The sequence below is a fragment of the Macaca mulatta genome, chromosome 4 (genome assembly GCF_049350105.2).
Source record: "Macaca mulatta isolate MMU2019108-1 chromosome 4, T2T-MMU8v2.0, whole genome shotgun sequence".
In the NCBI taxonomy this organism is placed as follows: domain Eukaryota; kingdom Metazoa; phylum Chordata; class Mammalia; order Primates; family Cercopithecidae; genus Macaca; species Macaca mulatta.
The window spans coordinates 142,314,112-142,334,668 of record NC_133409.1 but is presented as its reverse complement, the minus strand read 5'-3'; the positions used below and the strand labels follow the sequence as shown (position 1 = coordinate 142,334,668).

The 20,557-nt window shown below is 49.2% G+C and overlaps 1 protein-coding gene and 1 long non-coding RNA gene across 28 annotated transcripts in view; one reads left to right on the top strand and one right to left on the bottom strand.

The window, feature by feature from the left end:
• Positions 1-20,557, top strand: part of DAAM2 (dishevelled associated activator of morphogenesis 2) — a 114,167-nt gene that overhangs the window by 76,312 nt on the left and 17,298 nt on the right. For 17 of the 27 annotated variants that reach the window (XR_013416414.1, XM_078000025.1, XM_078000024.1 and 14 more), the window contains 10 exons: positions 830-1,163; positions 2,147-2,257; positions 3,649-3,752; positions 4,815-4,881; positions 6,556-6,673; positions 8,648-8,786; positions 11,455-11,513; positions 11,653-11,837; positions 12,428-12,727; positions 17,168-17,275. Coding sequence is in view for 26 of the 27 variants with exons in the window: in XM_078000025.1 (XP_077856151.1) it covers positions 830-1,163; positions 2,147-2,257; positions 3,649-3,752; positions 4,815-4,881; positions 6,556-6,673; positions 8,648-8,786; positions 11,455-11,513; positions 11,653-11,837; positions 12,428-12,727; positions 17,168-17,275 (1,525 nt within the window). In the remaining variant the exon portion in view is untranslated. Of the gene's footprint in view, positions 1-829; positions 1,164-2,146; positions 2,258-3,648; positions 3,753-4,814; positions 4,882-6,555; positions 6,674-8,647; positions 8,787-11,454; positions 11,514-11,652; positions 11,865-12,427; positions 12,728-17,167; positions 17,276-19,571; positions 19,599-20,557 lie in introns of all 27 variants that reach the window. The other 10 variants (XM_078000005.1, XM_015136291.3, XM_078000009.1 and 7 more) reach the window with 2 other exon arrangements.
• Positions 1,120-20,229, bottom strand: LOC144340360 (uncharacterized). The gene is made up of 5 exons (XR_013416419.1): positions 20,091-20,229; positions 17,156-17,230; positions 16,938-17,055; positions 15,449-15,529; positions 1,120-1,254 (listed from the first exon to the last, which is right to left on the bottom strand). It is a non-coding gene; the product is annotated as an uncharacterized LOC144340360 (long non-coding RNA).

Sequence of the window (20,557 nt, the reverse complement as noted above, 5' to 3'; positions counted from 1 at the left end):
AAGAGCCAGCTGCGAGTCTGATAACCATCATAATTTTGACGTACTGAGGAGTGCAAATGGTATTTTGAAATACCTGGTACAACTGTAATTTGGTATGAAAATAGCTGTGATTTCTTGGGGTGACAGAGTCACAGATTATGCTACTGTCATTTACTACTGCTGTCATTTATTGCCGATATTCGTCATTGAGGAAAATGCTAAATTTTAATTAGAAGTTACCAAAAATAAAAATGTAATTTTCTTTTCCCACCCAAGTCCTTGGATCTGTGAATGCTATCCATAGATTCTTCAGCAGAACAGACTCCAAATTAAGAACCCCTGAGCTAAATGGGTTTTAATTATTATTATTATTATTTTTTTGCTAACATTCAAGATAGATAACTCTGCTATTTTCTTTAGGATCCCTTGAAATGTAGCTTCCCTAGGTTTAACCCCATGACTCGATGACTCTGATGGCCTTCCTATCTGGAAGTCCTCTTTATTATCTGACTGTAATTCTCTTAATCTCCATCCTCACTGGAGAGGAGTGTTGAGGTTTAACAGCTCTGATAATTATCATGATCATCCCCTTCACATTCATACTATTTTAGCTATGCAACTGACAATGATATGCAAAAGCACAGTATTTAAAATGCAAATAAGACACAAGTCTTTGGAGAAGATGATAGGATTTCAGTGCTTTAGATAAACTACAAATAAGCCAAGTAGCTACTGTAGGTGGGACAAGGTGCATGGTGGTGCACAGGTAAGTGGGTAGCTATTTGCAAAGTGTACGCAGAATCATATGCAAATACAATACATTTTATTTGTTAATGGCTCTGATTTGTAGGTTTGTGACCCGCTTCATTGAGCTGGAGGGCTTGACCTGTCTGCTAAATTTTCTCCGGAGCATGGACCATGCCACCTGTGAGAGCCGCATCCACACCTCGCTCATCGGCTGCATCAAAGCATTGATGAACAACTCCCAGGGGCGGGCACATGTGCTGGCACAGCCTGAGGCCATTAGTACCATAGCCCAGAGCCTGCGCACAGAGAACAGCAAGACCAAGGTGGCTGTGCTGGAGATCCTGGGTGCTGTGTGCCTCGTGCCTGGTGGCCACAAGAAGGTGCTGCAGGCCATGCTGCACTATCAGGTGTACGCAGCGGAGCGAACCCGCTTCCAGGTGAGGGGCCTGGCTGGAGGCGGGATGCCAGCTGGGTGGGACGGAGGATGTCACACGTGAGTGAGAGCCTGAAGATTCTTTGCAGCAGAAACTGGGGGAAAAGGAAGGTAATGTGGTCTGCATGCCTGCTCCTGGAAGGTAACAGGCGAAGAGTACTGGGACTTCGAAGGCTTGTATAAAAACACATGCAGGGCCTTAAGAGTTATGAGTTTGGGTGGGAAATGGACTTGTCCTCCTTACTAGTCAGTGGGTTCCTGGAAGCTGGGATATTGGCCTGCATTATTTTGGGGGCTCTACATCTCCAACCTCAACACCTGGCTCATGATAGGGGCTCAGTCAAGAATTGTTGAATTGAGTGCAATTGCTGAGATCGAGATTTTAGGTGCTATGCTTGAGCCAATGCCTAATGTGGAACACTGGGATCATCCCTGGGGGCTTCAGCCATGCTATTCTCTTTTCTTTCCCTGACCTGCCCAGAAAAGTGTCAATGAGATGAATAGTAAATATGAAGTATCTTAGCACAGTGCCTGGCACAGAGTAAGTCCATAGAGATGGGAACTGATGTTACAAACCCTATAGTTTATTGCCCAAAACTGGGTCCTGACTCTTTGCAGAAGATGGAAAAGGGATAAAAGCAGCGTCCATACCATAAAGGAGCTAGGCAGGGAATACATATGAGCTGTAAACAGCTGGAGCACGATGATAAAGCGGCACTGAAGCACTGCTCAACCATGTAGACCAAGCCCCAAAGGTTGAGTGGAGAGGAAGTGAGGCAGCACTGCCACTGAGGTGAGGAGAGGCAAAGGAATCTTCTAGGCAGAGGTGAGGTTTGGGGCAGCCCAGAGTAAATTGGACAGACCTGATTAGGTGGAGAGAGCAGATGGGGTATTCTAGGTAGTGAAGGCGACAGGAGTAAAGGTGCAAAAAGGCCACACTTGGGGGGGACTCAGCCCTCTCCTGCTGTGTCCTGCGTTTCCACCTAGACCCTGCTGAACGAGTTAGACCGAAGTCTGGGCCGGTACCGGGATGAAGTGAATCTGAAAACAGCCATCATGTCCTTCATCAATGCTGTCCTCAATGCTGGAGCTGGAGAGGTGGGGTGCCTTCTCCTTGCCCTTGCTGTTCCCTGACTTTCTGGACCTGGGGTAGAGTGTGTGAGTGTGTTGCTTCCCCAATAATTGCTTTTGATATTAAACCCGGGAGGGCTCCTGGGGAGTTGCCTGCATAGGTAGCATCATGCATTGTGAACAGACCCAGAGCTGAGCTGGCTGATGCTGGCTCAGGGCGGTGGGGAATCATTGGTGGGAGGAGGGCGAGTTTGGGACCTTGTTTGTAGGGAGCTGTTTCTGGACTGTTTTCTGGTTGGCTGGTCATGTTCTTCTAGTGCCTTCTGTTAGGTATGCCTTCTGGTCTCCCTTACTTTTGGGGTCAGAATGGGATTCTTGAAGTATAAAAATAGCAACAGGCCGGGCGTGGTGGCTCATGCCTGTAATCCCAGCACTTTGAGAGGCCTAGGCAGGTGGATCACCTGAGGTCAGGAGTTTGAGTTCAGTCTGGTCAACAGGGTAAAACTCCATCTCCACTAAAAAAATATAAAAATTAGGTGAGTGTGGTGGTGGTCACCTGTAATCCCAGCTACTTGGGAGGCTGAGGCAGGAGAATCACTTGAACCTGGGAGGCGGAGGTTGCAGTGAGCCGAGATTGCATGATTGCACTCTAGCCTAGAGGACAAGGGCAAAACTCTGTCTCAAAGAAAAAAAAAAAAAAGCAACAGTAGAAGAACTTGAAAAGCAGGTGAACATTCCAAATTCTAAGGCAATCAGATGCCCTGGTCAAGGTTAACTTGAAGGACAAAAGGGGCAAAGGGAGCAATTTAATGATCTTTACTTTCCCTTTTTTTCTGCTAGGAAAACTTTTTTTTTTTTTTTTTTTTTTAAACAATTTGTCCTTATGCCCTGGGTTAGGGAAGGCCGGTTGGGGGAATAATCTTCCCCTCAGGTGCTAACATCACCTTTGTTGGTACCAGCTTTTCATGGCTGTCATGTGCTCTGATTAGCTGGTAACCACACCTCATCAGGGAATTGTAACAAGTGTCATCCCTGTAGATTAGTCATGTTATGACCATTTCACAAATGGGGAAACTAAAAGCTTTCCCAAGGTCACAAGACCAGATCCAAGATCTATCTGATTCCAAAGCTTGTGCTCCATGTCACTGTACAACACTGCTCTTTGATGCTGAAGGCAAAAACTGGCAAGGGGCTTGAAGGAAGTGGGGCAGGAGACCTAAAAGAAGCTGGGCTTGCTTTAGACTAAGAAATAAGGTCTCTGTTCTTTCTTGGAGCTCTGGGACTTGAAGCAGCTCCAGGTGAGTTAGCTGTGGGAGGTGTGTTGGGTCTGTGGCTAGGGTGGTGATGAGGGCTCCACTGGGGATGTTGTGGAAATTGAGATCTGCCAATGAGTCTGGCCCTCCCTTCGTGACCCCCAGGATAATCTGGAGTTCCGCCTACATCTACGGTATGAATTCCTGATGCTGGGGATACAGCCTGTGATTGACAAGCTCCGGCAACATGAAAATGCCATCCTGGACAAGTAAGGTCCAAGCAACCGTCTCCATTGCAAACCTGCGGGGACAGTGCCTCAGATGGGGATGGTTGGGACCTTTGTGAAGGCTGCCCTTCCCTCTGGAGGCCAGCTGCCATACCCAGCATAGATTCAGAATCAGTTCTGTGGGGGGCAGGGGTGCCCTTGCCTGTCCTCTTTGCTGACCGGCTTGTCTCATCTCCGATGTTATAGACAGGTGAACCCAGTAGCCCTCAACCATTGCAGTACTGCCCCCTGGGGGGCATGTGGAAATATGTGAGGGTGTTCTTTGGTTTTCAAACTGGTTGGTGGTGGGCAGTACTGGTATTGGTTGTTGGGGGCCAGGAATGCTAAATGTCCCACAGAACCTTTCTGCTCAACAAAGAAATGTCCCACCCAAAATGCTTGCTATAAAGCCCTTGTTGATCCAAGGGCACAATTATGTTCCCATGTGGTACCAGTGAGGCCGCACTGGTTCTGTTCCATTCATTTAGGCTATTTTATTACACTAGGTTTTAAGGGACAGAGGATGGATCCTTTTGAGGTGGAATGAGTGGATGTGTGCATGAGGATAGAAAATGAGGGAGAGATCAGTTTTGAGGGCTGACTTGGAGACCCTATGAAAGTACTGGGGAAAACAGACATAGGGCTGATGTCCTCAACTGAGAGACACTGGGCAATGCCTGCAGACATTACATTCTTGGTTGTCACACTGGGGGGTCCTGCTGGCATCTAGGAGGTAGAGGTTGGGGATGCTGCTAAACATCCTCACAGATCAGCCTCCCACAACCAAGGATAAGCAAGCCCAAAATGTCAGTAGTGCCGAAGTATAGAAGCCCATTCTAAGGTGAAGGGACCCTAGATTGGCCTCCCCGAAGGAAGGTCATGGGATCTTATAAAGGTCAGACAATGGGTGTCCTACAAACAGCAGCTTCTTTCCCATTTTGCCTTCACTTTGCTTGAATGAAGCTTTCAGATTTAGCCAGTGGGGGGCTCAAAGGGGCTGTAACCCTCAACCAAGGGTGTGTCCTGGCTGTAACGTCTATCTCTCTGCCTCCCCATTCTGTCTAGACATTTAGACTTCTTCGAGATGGTGCGGAATGAGGATGACCTGGAGCTAGCCAGGAGGTTTGACATGGTGAGGAGCCGGCAGGGTGGAGCGATTGCAATAGGGCAGTAGGGTTCCTGGTGGCCCCAGAGCCACTTTTCTAGACCCTGTGCTGTGGCAGGGCTGGTGTGGGCTGGTTCCCTGGTGGGCACCCCCATGGCCAGGTCCTGTGATCAGAGTTCTCCATAGAAACACAACCAATAGGATACATATAGAGATGGATAGATGAGAGAGCATTTATTAGGGGAATTGGCTCACACAACTATGAAGGCTGAGAAATCCCATGACAGGCCGGAGTTATTGCATGGAGAAACAGGGAAGCCAGTAGCATGGCTCAGTCTAAGGCCAGGGGCCTCAGAACCTAAGGGGCCACTGGAGCAAGTTCTGGAGTCCAAAAGCTGGAGAGCCTACTGTTCTGATGTCCAAGGGCAGGAAAAGAAGGGTGTCCTGGCTCCAGAAGAGGGAGACAGAAAATTCACCTTTCATTGGCCTTTTTGTTCCTCCAGACCCTAAGCTAATTGGATGATGAGCAGCCCACAGGATGGAGCGATGGCAGGATGGTAGTAGGGCTCTAGGTGGCCCCACAGCCATTTCTCCAGGCCCTGTGCTGTGGTGGAGGTGGTGTGGGATGTTCCTTACTCAGTCCTCTGACTCAAATGCCAGTCTCTTTGAGAAACACCCTCACAGACACACTCAGAAAGAATGCTTTCTGAGCATACCAGCTATCTGGGTATCCCTTGATCCAATCAGGTTGACACCTAAAATGAACCATCACATCCCATTTCCAGAGCCTTGGCAGTATGCTGGCTGTGGAAGCCTCCCCTGGGAAGGCATCAGCCTAGGAGGAGACTGAAACCCCCAAAGGAAAGGGAGCAAGTTATTACATGTGATTAGTCTCAAATACCTTTCCTGGGCTGACTTTCCCCTGCCTTCCAGCAACTTCCTGAGTCCCCTCTCCCCATCCCTAACCAGATCATGCTTAGTAAACTAAATTGTATTTTCATTTTAGCCTCAGCAACCCTGAAAGCACACAACTCTGCTTTATTGTATTATAAAATCCCTATCCAAATAGAAAGCTACTTTTGGGTGGTGCTTTACAGTCACTGAGTGCATCCCATTATATTTTCACAAAAGCCCTGGATTTATAGATACAGAAACAGAGGTTAGAGGGGATAAGCAGCTTGCCTGTCATTGCACAACTAAAGTGTAGATCTGGGGTTTGAACCCAGGTGGTGGACCTGCGCCACATGCCACCTGCTACTTTGAAACTTCTATGCCCCTGCTCCCTTCCCTGAGTTTGGATCAGTAGTTCTCAAGCAGGGGCGAGTTTGCTCTCATCTCCCCCGGGGACATTTGCAACATCTGGAGATATTTTGACTTGTGCGAGGGGGTGCCACTGGCATCTGCTAAGGAGAGGCTGGGGTGCTGACACACAACCTACAATGCACAGGGCAGCCCCAAGGCCCCACAATGAGGAATTATCTGACCCAAGATGCCAATAGTGCTGAGACAGAGAAACTCTAGTTTACATAATTGACTATCTCCCTCTTCCTTTTGTCTCTCTCTTTTTAAGCCTGGGCCAGAGGCAGGGGAAGAAAACCTCTCCTAGGAGACAGGGCGTAGTGGAGGGAAGCAGGGTCTTCTCTCTCCTGCTGATTTCCTCTGCTGCCTACCCCCCAATCACTGCGCCCTCTTCTCTCCCAGGTCCACATCGACACCAAGAGTGCTTCCCAGATGTTCGAGCTGATCCACAGGAAGCTGAAGTACACAGAGGCCTACCCCTGCCTGCTCTCTGTGCTGCACCACTGCCTGCAGATGCCTTGTGAGTACCCTGTACTCGCTGCTTCCCTCGACTGGCCTGAGCCTTGACTTGGGGCAGGTTGAGACAAGACTTTAGGACCTCCCTGGATTGGGGAGTGTGACCATGTCTCCCTGTGCACTTGCTCTTGGGAGGCCAGGCCCCATGACGGAGGCCCCTGCTTTTCCTTCCCTCCTTGGGGCCAGGTCCTCCACTGTCATCTGGGGAAGGAGCTGGGGACTTGGCCCTGAGAAACTCCAACATCCTAGTCCAGAAACAGTAGCTTGATCATTGCAAAATTAAATAGCTCAGCGTTCAGCTCATGATGGGGGAGAGATCAGTCATGTTGGGGAGTTCCAAAAAGTTTTGTGCTTGGGGGAGTAGCACAGATGTGGAATGAACATGGTTGGTTTTTTCTTAAGGTTTTATCAACTCCTTTATCTCGTCCTTGTTGGCTTCCCCTCTTACACTCTTGCCCCTGCTTCTGCCTACAAATACCAAATGTCAGCATCTACGGGAGCAGATGGCTAAGTTCTTAAGATCCAGGTGTGCACAGTGATTGAATAAATTGTACATAATTGCTAATAGCCACTCCAGAATGCAATTTGAAATGAGCTTTAACGGTACCCCTTGGTACTTAAGCTCTTCACAAAGAGAATATTTTGAAAACACGTGTGGCCCACCATAATGGTTGATGTTGGTGGTGTCAGCAATCATAGTGACAGTGATGGCAACTGTGACTTATTGTGTGCCAACTCTGGGCCAGGCATGATGTGAGGTCCTTTAGCACATCGTCTCTGAACCTTAGAAAGACCTAAGGAATACACATTATGTCCATTTGAATAGTGAATGAACCTGAGGCTCAGCGAGATATTTACATAGAGAAAGAATTTTGGTTTCTGTGGGGTCAAGGGTTGAGATAAAACATGTTCTGCCTCTGTGAGCTAGTGACCTGGCTTTACACGATTTTGCTGGGTGAAAGGTAGACGGTAAATGATACCACTTTGCGATGCATGTGTCAGTAGACTGGTGGACAGGATAGACGCAGTGACCTGAATTAAGAAGCTATCAGTTCTCCAAAGCTCATTGCAGAAGGTCTTCATGGAGGATATATACATCTCTGGGAAACCTGACTTCTTGTGCTCCCAGGGATTCCTCTGTTTCCTGTTCCATGGGCAATGTGAATGGGTTCTTCTACTCTGCCCCAAAACGGGACTTTGCAGACTCAGTATTCTACCTTGTAGGCATTGTGGTTTGCTTTGATGTCAGGATTGAACTTGTTGGATTTTTATGATGGTCAATAGAGATAAAGTGCTAGGGATTAAGGACCAAGGAAAGAGAGTTTTTGGTTATTACATAAAAAGGAAGTCCATGTCCAGCCAGATGACTATCATTAGAGGGGATGAGAGTGAGAGTCTGTGAGATCACACACAACACACTCTGCCTTTACCTTCATAGTTCAAGGTCACTTCCACAAGAAATCTTCTTGAATTCCATTAAGCACTTCTCTAACTCATTTTGGCTCTCAGTGCACACCTGTAATCAGTTTCCCTTCATCTTTCTCTGTAGAGTAATAGTGTAGATAATACTAAAATCTTTTTTTTTAAAAACTTCCCTGGAGACTTCATTATTCAGCATGTAATATTGTGGAGCAGGTGGTTTTTATAGATAATGTAAAAAGCAATCTGCATTTCCTGGGCATAGTATGCTTAGGGTCCAAACAAGGAAGAAAGGCAGCCAGAAAGTATTTCAGCGAGTAGAGAAGTATATTGGGGAGGTCGCTGACACATCCGTAGAAGTCTAGTTGCTGATAATCAAGAGATGACTGAATCAGTGAGTTGCCATTATCAGCAATGGCATTGCCTCTTCCTCTAGACTGGGAGCTTACCATGGGTGGAGAAGGGCATGCCTCACCAGCCAGAGCCCAGGCAGTGACTCTAGGATGGGCCCTAGGGGACTCCAGGGCTCAGGAAAGATATGATACCTGTCATCCCTCAGACAAACGGAACGGTGGCTACTTCCAGCAGTGGCAGCTCCTGGACCGCATCCTCCAGCAGATTGTCCTCCAGGATGAGCGGGGTGTGGACCCTGACCTGGCTCCCTTGGAGAACTTCAATGTCAAGAACATCGTCAACATGTGAGCAGTGGCCAGCCTTTGCCCTGTCTTCCTCCACCTTCCTCATCTCTCTCTGGTCTCACCAGCGAAACCTCAGCTCCCTTTCACAACCTAGTCATCCCCAAATGAGTCTGGGGCAGCACTGTCCAACAGAACTCTCTAAGCTAATGAAAAAAGTGCCATTTTGTTACTGTTCAATGTGGCTATGGAGTACTTGACACATGGCTAGTATGACCAAGGAACTGACTTTAAAGGTTGTTTCATTTAAATTTCAATAGCCACATGACACGTGGCTAGTGATTATTCTCTTGGACAGCCAGCACAGGTGTATTGGGCATGTTCTCGACTCTCGACGATCCACTGCATGGGTTGGATAGATGGGGAATTTAAACACATTAACATAGAACGAGGGTCAGCAAACTATTGTGCATGGGCTGACTCCAGTCCTCCAGCTTATTTGTGTATGGCCCGTGAACTAATAATAATTTTTACATTTTAAACATTAAACACAAGTATAAGTGACAGAGACTGTGCATGGTGTGTAAAACCTAAAATATTTACTCTGGCCCTTTGTAGAAAGTTTGCTGACCACTGATGTGTAGAACCTGACCATTCAATCATGAGGTTGCTGGATAAGGTTGTCAGAGCCTAAGGCCTTCTGGTTTACCATAGTTTATTGACCTTGGATAGAGAAACACAGAGAAACAAATTTAAATTTACATCAGTTAATAAGAAGGCCTTACATTAACATACTAATTTTTAATTTTAAGCTTTTACTTAACTTTCAGTATGAGTTTGAGGCACTTGCCCTTAAAGGAGATAAATTGGCTCTCGATTCATTATGTTGCATTCCAAAGCCAAGTAGACAATTATTTTCCAGCTATTCTTGCTACTGTTTTCATTTGCATAGTCAGATGTTGATGTAGTTAAAATCCTAATTGGTATGTTGGACAAGTGCAACTGGGAAAGTGATCAAAAGGTAACTTTAGTTTTATTTCCTACTAATTCATTACGCTATTTAGTAGGCAATCTTTTCCACTGCTAGAGGATTAAAAACTCCTCAGGTCCAATGAAGTTTTTACCCCTTCTTGGGTAACAGAAGTCCTAAGATCACTTTCAAGTGCAACACAGTCTGAAATATACGACTAGGACGACAAAAATCATGACATTCTAGATATGATTTAGCCTTAAATCTTTCTCCTCCACCAGCTAGGGCCAGGAAACTGGAATGGGTGTGTATGTATGCATGTGTATGTGCATATGTGTACACATATGTCTGTGTGTGATATTTGCCTTTTCTGTTCTGTTTACCCTGTAACCCCTTCTATCTCCCACTCCTCCTTTCTATTAACCCGTCTGACCCTCTGAAGAGGCAGCCTGGGGAACAGGAAGGAAAAAGGGAAAAGGTCTTACTTGCTAAGGTAATTTAGTAAACAGGCTCCCTGCTCTCTCACCTTGGCATATGGTTAAAGACATCAGTGTGTTCCTGGAATCTTTAGGAGTTCCTTGCTGGGTGCCTCTCACTACAAAACCTAGCTCGCTGGCCATGCCGGATTTTTGTTCCAGCTGGCTGGCTGCTTCCAGCCCTTCCGTCAGCCCCTGGTTCCCTGGCAGTCCAGTGCCTGTAGACTTATGGTGTAGATGTTCCCACTTTTCGCTCAGGTGGAAACAGCTCCCCTTGCACGGGACTGTAATAACTGCACCCCAGTTCCTCCACGAGGCTTACATCTGACCCATGGGCAACCCTCATGCAATCTCTTGTGCCAACAAACTCTAGGAGTGCTGGCAGGGCCCCGCACAGCAATGTTCTCTTTCTTTTGCTCCCAGGGCTTTGCTTGGCTCCAAGTAGGGCCCCAGTCTACCCTGCTTCCCTCCCAACTTCAGGGAACATGAATCAGAACTCTAGGAGAGCGCCCAAAGAAACCCCTTCCCTGGATGGTGATGAAGGAGGTAGCATCTTGGGGATAATAGCAGTGGCCCTCTTCAAAGAAATATCTTCACCAAATATCTCCCTCTCCATACTCTGTTCTCTGTGTCCTGGGTCTAAACGTCATGGGTCTAACTCTTCCACATTCTCAGATTTGTAAAGGAAACGATTCTTGGGCTCTCGCTTTGGGATTTCACCTCTGTTAGGCCTTGGTGTCAAGGTAAAAGCTAAATTTGAACAGTTTCAAGAGCTTGGCATGAACAAGGCTGTCATCTGTGTCACCCTGAACACACTCAGTCTGTATTGCTGGTGTGGCTGATGTCTCTTGCTCTTACACATTGGTCTTTGGAAACCTGGACCGTGGTAGGGCCAATATTTTGATCTCTTTTAAAGGTAAACCTATTTTTACAAGGAGGTGCAAGTCATGATACAACTCTTGGGAGCCTGAGGTTCAGTCCTAGTTCTACCATTAATTAATCTACCCCTGTTCTCTGAGCCTCAGTAGCTCCAGCTGTATCACAAAGGGGCCAGGTTATAAGGTATCTAAAGGGCTTTTCTCTCACGGTCTCCACAGACACATAATGTGAACGGGGCAGGGGACCTGGAGAGACACCCGGGAAGTCTAAATCCTAGCCCCCTTGATGTGGCTGGACAGATTGGAGACCAGGGTCCCCACCTGGAGGGTAGAGAGATGGTGTCTCCTGGGAAGCTGTGAGTCAATGGTCAACAATCACATTGCCCCTTCCCTCTATGCCCTGCCAGGCTCCTCAACGAGAACGAAGTGAAACAGTGGCGAGACCAGGCAGAGAAGTTCCGGAAAGGTGAGGGGTTCTGCCTAAGCCTGCTGTCCACTCCACATGCCCTTCCCCTGCCCAGCCCATAACTCCATGTCCTTCCAGGGAAGGGGCCACATTACTCACATTCTCTCCTGTTTCCTCTCCTGTCCCACCCCCATTCCAGAACATATGGAGCTCATGAGCCGTCTGGAGAGGAAGGAGCGGGAATGCGAGACAAAGACGTTGGAGAAGGAAGAGATGATGCGGACGCTGAACAAAATGAAGGACAAGCTGGCCCGGGAGTCCCAGGAGCTGCGCCAGGCTCGGGGACAAGTGGCAGAGCTGGTAGCCCAGCTCAGCGAACTCTCAGTACGCAAACATCTCCCCCTTTACATAGTTGAGCCAAGACCCTGGGCTTCAGGACAGGGTGGCCAGAGCAGGTGTGGGAAAGGCCCAGCATGAGGGAGAAGTAGAGATGGAGACCTTGGGCCAGGATAGAAGAGACCCTCGAGGCTGTACAGGTGGCACCTTTGTGTTAGTTAGAAAAATAATGTCCCTTCCTCGGGTGACACTGTCCCAGGAAGCACACGTTGGACAGCAGAGTGCAGCTGGAATTGGATCCACTTCCGTCTCTCAGTTGGAGACCTTGTACAGTCAGTAACCTACACAACTGCAAAAATCAATCCTGCAATTGCATTGTGATGGCTATGACTCTGATTGTCCACTGCCTGTGTGTGTGACTTGTGTGTCTGTCTGTGGGGATGGTGTTGTGTGTGTGTGTGTGTTAGATGTTTGGATGCAGAGAGAGAAAATGGGGCCAAATGCGTGTAGAAGGTAAGGGTAGGATTTGGGGTCTAGTATAGAAGGAGACTAGGAGTAAGGAGAGGAATCAAGGTGGGAGACCCGAATGGCATTGGTGCTAATGGCTTTGTCCTTGCAATTTTTCTGTTTCCTCACAGACAGGCCCTGTATCTTCCCCACCACCCCCTGGGGGCCCACTCACCTTGTCTTCCTCAATGACAACCAATGACCTGCCTCCACCCCCTCCTCCTCTGCCCTTCGCCTGTTGTCCCCCTCCGCCACCACCACCCCTTCCTCCCGGGGGACCCCCGACTCCCCCAGGTGCCCCACCTTGCCTCGGCATGGGCCTGCCCCTCCCTCAGGACCCCTACCCCAGCAGTGACGTCCCACTCAGGAAAAAGCGTGTTCCCCAGCCTTCCCACCCGCTGAAGTCCTTCAACTGGGTGAAGCTGAATGAGGTGAGCATCTGGGAAGGGGCTGGCGGGCCCATTCTTCTACAGTAGGGCAGTCAGCCTCAGGGACCGCCTGCCCCTTGTTTGCAGATCTCCACTCCAGGTCTTTCCTTTGGTGGTGGGTAAGGGCAGTCATGTGGATGTAAAAAGTGGGTTTGCTGTGCCAGGCAGCTCATGGTCCATGGGGAGAACACCTACCCTGGGAGAGACGCTTGGCATGGGGCAATGCTTACGTTGACAAAGTCGTCTACAAATGGAATTTGTGTTTGCCCAGGGTTAATGGAGTCACAGGCAAGACAAACACTGAGTAGAATTCAAGGACAGGGTCCATTTGAAGGAAAGAATGGAAAAATAAGCAAAGAGCTTGGGCCAGCATCTAGGTTTTGGTAAAGATCAGGGCAATGTATACAAAGGACTAAAGAGTTTGATGGCAAGACATATCCATTTTGATATCTTCCTGGGGGAAGCTGCACACACTAGCCTCATGTCTGGACCAGCAGTGAGAGACCCTAATGAGTATTATCCACTACTAAGCACCAATCCCAGAACCACAGGTGGGGGTCGATTCCTCTGTGGGACTCGCATGAGCATAGAGTAGAGATGCCCTTGGTTGCATTAGACCTCTAGCAATCGAAGGCCAGTTCCAGCCTGGACCAAGCCCTGCCTCTGGTTCTGCACAATGGCAGTCCTATTAGGAGGACTAGGAGCTTTGTCCTTGAGGTAAACACCTGCATGGTAACTGGTTTCAGTTAGGCTGGCTCACTGGGATTTGAAGCTGGGATGAATGGATTCCACACTGACTTTATCCTATGGGCCTGTTGGACTAGCTCTTGGTGAACTCATAACTGTACCATTGTGTCTGAGCTTCAGTGAGCTCAAATGCAGAGTCAAGAGATGCAAGATTGCTAAGTAGGTGGTCAGCTATCTATTAGGGCTCTTCTCCTAATGGCAGACCAGGTAGATGAATAGTAAGAAAATGCCATTGTCCTCTCAGAGCTTAGGATCTGCCAAATTAGGAAGCGTGTTCAAAGAGACACCTAGAGAGCCTGGGATGAGTTAAGGGTGAGGCTCTAACCAAACCAGGTGTGGCTTTAGCCGTACAACCTCTGTAAATCACTCAGTTTGCTCATGTGTGAGATGATCTCGAAAATTCCCTCTGCCTCTGGCTTTATAATCTAGGTGGAAAGATGAAGTGTGAACACAGCCCATTTGTAGTTTCCTGGGCCTCTGATAACATCTCCAATCTGAGTTACTTAAGCTTTAGAGCCACCTGTTAGCAGCATTCAAAGCAAGATTGTTGAGGTTGGTGACAGGTGCACTGCACAGTTGTACCCTGTGGGTGCTCTGTGGCCATGAGGTGAGCCAGAAAGACAAACTGCACATGAGTAGGCCAACTGCTCTTCAGAACCAAAGGCTGCAGGCTGTGCAGAAAGGTTCATTGTTCACCATCAGAAAATAACATTTTGTATTGTGGTAAAAAGAGAAATAACGTTTTGTCTCCTATTGTCACAATTTATAATGTAAGATTTTAAAGATGTAATAAAAAGTTATCATGCACATCAATGATGAAGGAAGGACAGCCAAAGCAAGTAATATTTTTGCAACATTTTCATCATATGAAGCTGTGTGCTCAGGAGTTTCTCTGGGTCCAGTAACAGTGAAGTCTGCACAGATTCCCCAGGGGGCCAGAGCAGGCCAGAGTTTCATTTCTATACTGGAGAGTGTGGGTTTGTTGGAATAGACAGTGGGGGACATTTGGAGAAGTAGGGAAAGGTGAAAGGCTTCTAAATAACATTTTGAGAACTTATCACCCCAATCCCAAGCTTTTAATTGTGTGACAGGGGCAGGTTATGGAATCATTTGAACTTCAGGTTCCTGATCTGTAAATGGGGCAATAATAATGTCCATCTCAAGAGATTGCAGCCATGCAGTGGCTCACACCTGTAATCCCAGCATTTGGGGAGGCCAAGGCGGGCAGATCACAAGGTCAGGAGTTTGAAACCAGCCTGGCCAACATGGTGAAACCCCGTCTCTACTAAAAATACAAAAATTAGCCAGGTGTGGTGGCGCATGCCTGTAATCCCAGCTCCTCTGGAGGCTGAGGCAGGATAATTAAACCTGGGGGGCGGAGGTTGTAGTGAGCCAAGATTGCGCTGCTACATGCTGCACTCCAGCCTGGGCAACAGAGCAACACTCCGGCTTGAAAAAAAAAAGAGATTGCTGTGAGGATTAATTGACTTCCTACATACAAAGTACTTGGAACAGTGACTGGCATATAGAAAGTCTTCATAAAATAGGTTATTATTAGTGGCCCTACCAGGTATGTTGGAAGTATGTTATCTCACTTAATTCTCACATCAACTTGGTGAGGTAAAAAAACATGATGGAGACTCAGTTTCCTTTTATGTGACATGGGAGAAAAATCTCATCCCTCCATCTTCCCACAGTCCCACAAAATGGCAGGGCCGGGAGTGTCAGCAGGCTAGGCCTGCCTGACCCCAAAGGCAGTGCACCACGGGGGAAACATAACGAAACATACTTTTGAGAAAGCTTTCCCTGGCATGTGAAGGATATCTCCAGCGGGCAGAAGTCCCAGGAGTCTAGACTAGAGAAGATGGGCTCTTGGCCAGAGTGGTGAGAAAATTAAATTCGAGAATTATGCAAGGTGGGCATATCAGGGCAACGTGGTGAGTGTCAACATGTAGGGAATGTTAGGAACAGACTTACCGCTTTCTGGTTCCGGACCTCAGTTATACCTCCTCGAAGAGCCTCAAGTCCTTCTGGCAGATGCTAGAAGCTGGGGGTGGGCTGGGCAGTGTTTGGGAAGAAGTGAGAGAGAGAGAGAGAGAGAGAGAGAGCGCCTGAGCTTAGTCGGCTGTCTCACGGGAAATTCTTCCCAGTGTGGAACAGCCAGCTTTCTCTCTCCAGCCTGTTTCTTCTTACCCCAGCCTCACCAAGAATAGAGAAGGATAGGAAGCTTTACTCTTGCAGGCTTCTCTCTCCCCTACCTCCACCCTGGTCCTAGCTGCAGAGGGAGGCCTCCCTGCAGATTAGACTCCGGCTGCACGCTGCTTCAGCCGGCTCTGTCTCTGCCTTCCCTGATTCCATTCCCTTCTCATCTTCTCTTTGCCTCCCACACACCCCTTTCCAGAAGCCCGACTCCTCTCGTAGTCCCTTCCCCTACCCCACGCGTGCTTCTGTGAGCACACACACGCTCACACACATACACACTCATACACAGCGGTTGTTTCTGCCATGAAAAGAATGCATCTGTGTTGGGGTTGGCCAGCTGCCTGTATCCCTTGCTGCTCCAAGCTTCCCAGCCGCATTCCACGAGAGGGTCCCTGGCCTTCAGAAGGCCACAGGAATGCCCCCACCCCCTGACTCTGGCCTAGCCTCCCCTTTCCAGAGTTTAAGAAAATAACAGTGAGTGAAAGGTATGTTTCTCTCTCCAAGTCTTTCTGAGGGGGAGTTGTAGGGAGAAAGAGGAAGAGGAGGCATTAAACGAGGTTCCCCGCTGTGCTCTAGGTAGAGGAAGGCAGAGAGCTTCTGTGCTGAAGGACAGCAAAGCTCTAGATGAGGTGGGGATTCCTGGGAGGGGAGGGTTGGAACGCCCTGTCAGGAGCTTGGCTGGCTGTGCTCTGGGCCATCAGCAGGGTGCTACGAGACTTCCAGGGTTTTTTTTTTCTTTTTTCTTTTGGCTTGGCTAACAGCTCCTTTCCAGACCCTAGTGCAAAGGTCCTACACAGGGATGGGGTAAGGCCTAAATGGAGAGATCTTGGAATGTAAAACCCTGTTGTAAAGGATAGTAACACCCTCCCTGGGTCTGCCCAAAGGGAAATTGTAGCAGAGTCTTGCTGGTCTCAGCAGTGTCACTACAGGTGCCAGGTCCCAAACTTTGGTATTTGTCCACTTTGAGAATCTGGGAAAGTGGGAAGAAGACCCTTGGGAAAGAAAACAACCATCTGAGATACATAAATACAGTCAGTGCTGCAGCTTTGAGGATCACAAATACGTATGGCTTTAATCTTCCAATGATGGCAGCCAAGGACAGGAGTGACTCCCAGGCACCCTGCCCTTTAGGGGGAGTGGGCCTGTGTGAAGTACCCTGAGAGCGCAGCTTCTGACTTTGCTTTTGGAAAAAGTGAAGTGCACCCCCTTTCCTACTGCCTACCCATCCCCCCAGCACCCCCAGTGATTTCTAGAACATGCTTACATGTGGCTCCATGCACAAGGGAGAAGGGGGTTGTCTCTGGCCTCTACCCTGGAGCAGAGTATTCAAGAAAGTTGGAAGTTGAGGGGAGCAACCGACTCCCTTCTGAAGGTCTGAAGTCCTGGTCGTTGTAGTATGTGCAGTTGGGAGATAAGTGCGGTTAGGGAGGCATGGGGCATCTCCATGACGGAGTTGGGCCAACCGTGGGGTCTTCTCCCTACCCTGAATCTTAGGAGCGTGTCCCTGGCACCGTATGGAATGAGATTGATGACATGCAGGTATTTCGGATTCTGGACCTAGAGGATTTTGAAAAGATGTTTTCAGCCTATCAAAGGCACCAGGTAAGAGCCTACACCCTCTGGCCTCTTGGGTTTTAACTTCCATATACCATACCCTTGAAGCCAAACCTCAGCTTGTTTTCTTTCTGCCTGCCTTGCCTTGCCTTGCCTTCCTTCCCTTCCTCCTTCCCTTCCTTCCTCTCATGTATACTGAATGATTTTATTCTTTATGAGGTGATGATTTTATTCTTGCCGAGGATGTAGGTATGAAGTAGAGGTGCACAGGCTATAGGGGGAAACATCCTTGTATTATGGTTCATATTTATACACCAAGTATTGAAACGGTGTTTTGTCCATTTCTCTCTTCCATCCTGGAGCATCGGAGGTAGAGTCACAAGGCCTGACCACTGTGAACCCTTGCTCTTTCTGGCCCAGGATTCAGGGACTAGGCTTAGAAGGCATAATCACTTCTCAAACCACTTTTCCACCACATTCTGTCTGTTAACACCTCTATGAGACCGAGCAGGGGATGTTGCCTTGCAAGGAAGGCAGAAGGTGCTGCTCCACGTCACTCAGGGGTCTGGGGCTGGGCTTGGGGAGGCCTTGGATATTGCTCTCAAGGCTCTCTGTACAGGTGGCTGCCAGCAAGTCTGGTCCTCCACTCACAGAGAAAGTATGGGGTGAGTTGCTGCCAGAACGCAGGGCGTTCCTGAGGTGGGAATCTCAAACTGTGCCGAGTACCTGTGGGGACTGCCAAAAGGGTTGCTTCTCAGACCTCACCCTCAAATGAATGTGATTCAGGAGATGAGCTGGGGCCCAGGAATCCGCATGGTAACTAGGCACAGCGGGGGGCCTTCCCTCTAAGTCAATTTAGAGAGTGACCAGCTTAGAAGCCTCAGGGAATTGCTTTCTCTCTGGCCCCGCCCCAGAGGGACTGATCCCTCTTGGGGCTGGGCTACTATCTTCCTTGTTTTCTCTACTTAGCCTAGGACCTCAGTCTCGAGGGTTTCCCCGGTGCCAATGAGTGGGTCCTGGCAATGGCTGGCTGTTGTGGCCTGGCTCCCCACTGAGCTGGAGAGGGTGCCCTAGCTCACTTTCTGCCCAGCCCCGATCTGTGGATGACCGAGGACACATGCAGCCGCTCCTAGGGCTCTGGCCAGATGATTGTTTGTTTAAATGTGGGTGCCCACAGCATCAGATTCTCTACTCCTAATTCCAGGAGACATTTTTAACCCCATGCCCATGTCAGGCTGGCAGCTAAGGCTGCTGGAGCTGGAAGGAACTCTTATGAGCACTGGCTCCTGGGAGCCAATTCTCCACAAGTGGGGCTGAGGACAGAGGAGTGTATGGCAAGCGTACCAGGCTTGGTGATCGCAGGCCACCTCCTCGTTTGAGAGTCTTTCTGCAGGACAGGGCTCTGGCCCAGCCTACCCATGCTCCAGGGCCCTGAAGTGAGGCTGGGATGGGGCCAGTCAGGAAAGGTTATGGGTTTTGGACAAACTGGGTCTGGGGCATCCCAGCTTGGTGAGTTGAGAAGATTTAAGACTGAAAGGCCTCCTGTCCTGTCCCTCTCACCTCGCTGAGCCCACACAGTGCAATCACCTGCCTCCCCTCACTCAGTGGGCCATCCAGTCTCTGGGACTGAAATCCCAGCAGCAGGACTGGAGAGATCCCGGAGGCCGTATGAACCTTGTTTCCTCCTCTCACAGCTGGTTGTGGGGCGGGGGAGGTCCTGGGAGTCATGGTCTTCTCTATGCCCCATGCGGGTTTTGAGTTGGTAGCTTCCACTCCATCGGTGTCAGGGAGAACAGAGGTGTGGGCTGTGCCTCTTCAGTTCCCATTGTACATCAAAGGACAGATGAGGGACAATGAGCAAATTCAAGGACACTTGCTTTCTTCTGCCTCAATAAACACAACTTTCTGGAGCTTCCAGATAGAGTTCATTTGTGACTCCTCCCCTATTTAGAAAGGTGAACTCATCCCAGGATGGAGGAATGTCCTCTACCCTCTCTGCACATTTTCAGCAGAGGAAAAGGAAGAACAGGCAGCAAAGCCTGGGCTGGGAGAACTCAGGGCTTTGGTCTGCCCTGACTGGGGAGTGGTGGTCCCACCGGGCAGATGGGAGGAGCTGCCTGATCTCCGCTTCGTTTGGCTTCTCCGTGAGTGCGTGTCTGCTAGAAGCAGCTCCTGCCTGGTGCCGCTTACGGGTGCCTGTCTCCAACCATGGGTCTCACTGGGACAAAGTGGACAGTGTAGATGCTGAGGGATCCCCCTGTCTGTCATGCTATTTCTGGGTCCCCAAATGTCTTGGCTAATGTTGTGCATGTTTAATTCTCTGTTGGCTGTGGCTGCCGCCTAGGAGCTGATAACTAATCCTTCTCAGCAGGTGAGTTACTCTCGGGGCTCTGACCACTCCAACTTTTAACTGCTGTCCTGGGCTGCTGCTCTGTACTGGGCCAGACAGAGAGGACTTGTCCATTCCACCTTCTACCTTATCCCCCATTCATACAGGGTGGTATGGGAGAGGGCCCCCAAAGAGAAAGAGGAAATGCAGCAGAGGGAGGTAATCAAATAGACCCCTGGCAGCAGTGGAGGTCAGTGTCTCCTGGAATGAGGAGAAGGCTTCTAGGTCTACTGTCTTACCCACCAGGCCAAAGGAGAGCCTTTCCTGTAAGGACACACAGGGTAGGCACTACACAGTTCACACAGATAACCATGCAAGGTGGCCCCTGAAGCTCCCGGAGGAAGCACAGCACACTAGACAGCCTCCTGTCTACCTCACCAGGGGCCCAAGAGAAGGAGTGGGGCGGGATCAATGATTTCTCTGGAACCTGCCTGCTGGGACTCAGAGGAGAGAGTTCTGCCTCAGTTTCCATACCTCTGAACTTGTGGATGCTCTCCACCTGGGCACCTTGGGCTGTGCCTAAAGTCCCTAGGAGTCAGTAACTGTTCCCTCTGGGGCTTTGCAACCAGCTTCTCAGCATAAGCCTGAGGAAGGCCTCTGGGTTGGGCAGTGGGAGTGGGAGTTGATTCTGTGGGAGACACGGTAGGTTACGTCACATTGCCCAAAGCCACAGGGATCAGTCATGCCCTGACCCGCTGGCACAGCCCCTTCCCTCGTTGTCCAGAATGGATAATTTCTTAAAGAAAGGTTGGGGGACTCCTCAGTGTCCTTCCCCAACCCATTGGAGGCTATGGAAAAGTCCCAGATACCTTCTCTTAAAGCTAGCCATTAGCCCCCCTCCTCTCTCTCGTGTCTTTTTCTTCCCCCTTCCCCTCACGCCAGGAGCATTCCTGGATTGGTAGGAGGTGGCTGTTGCGGGGTGGGTAAGAGGAGGATTAGGG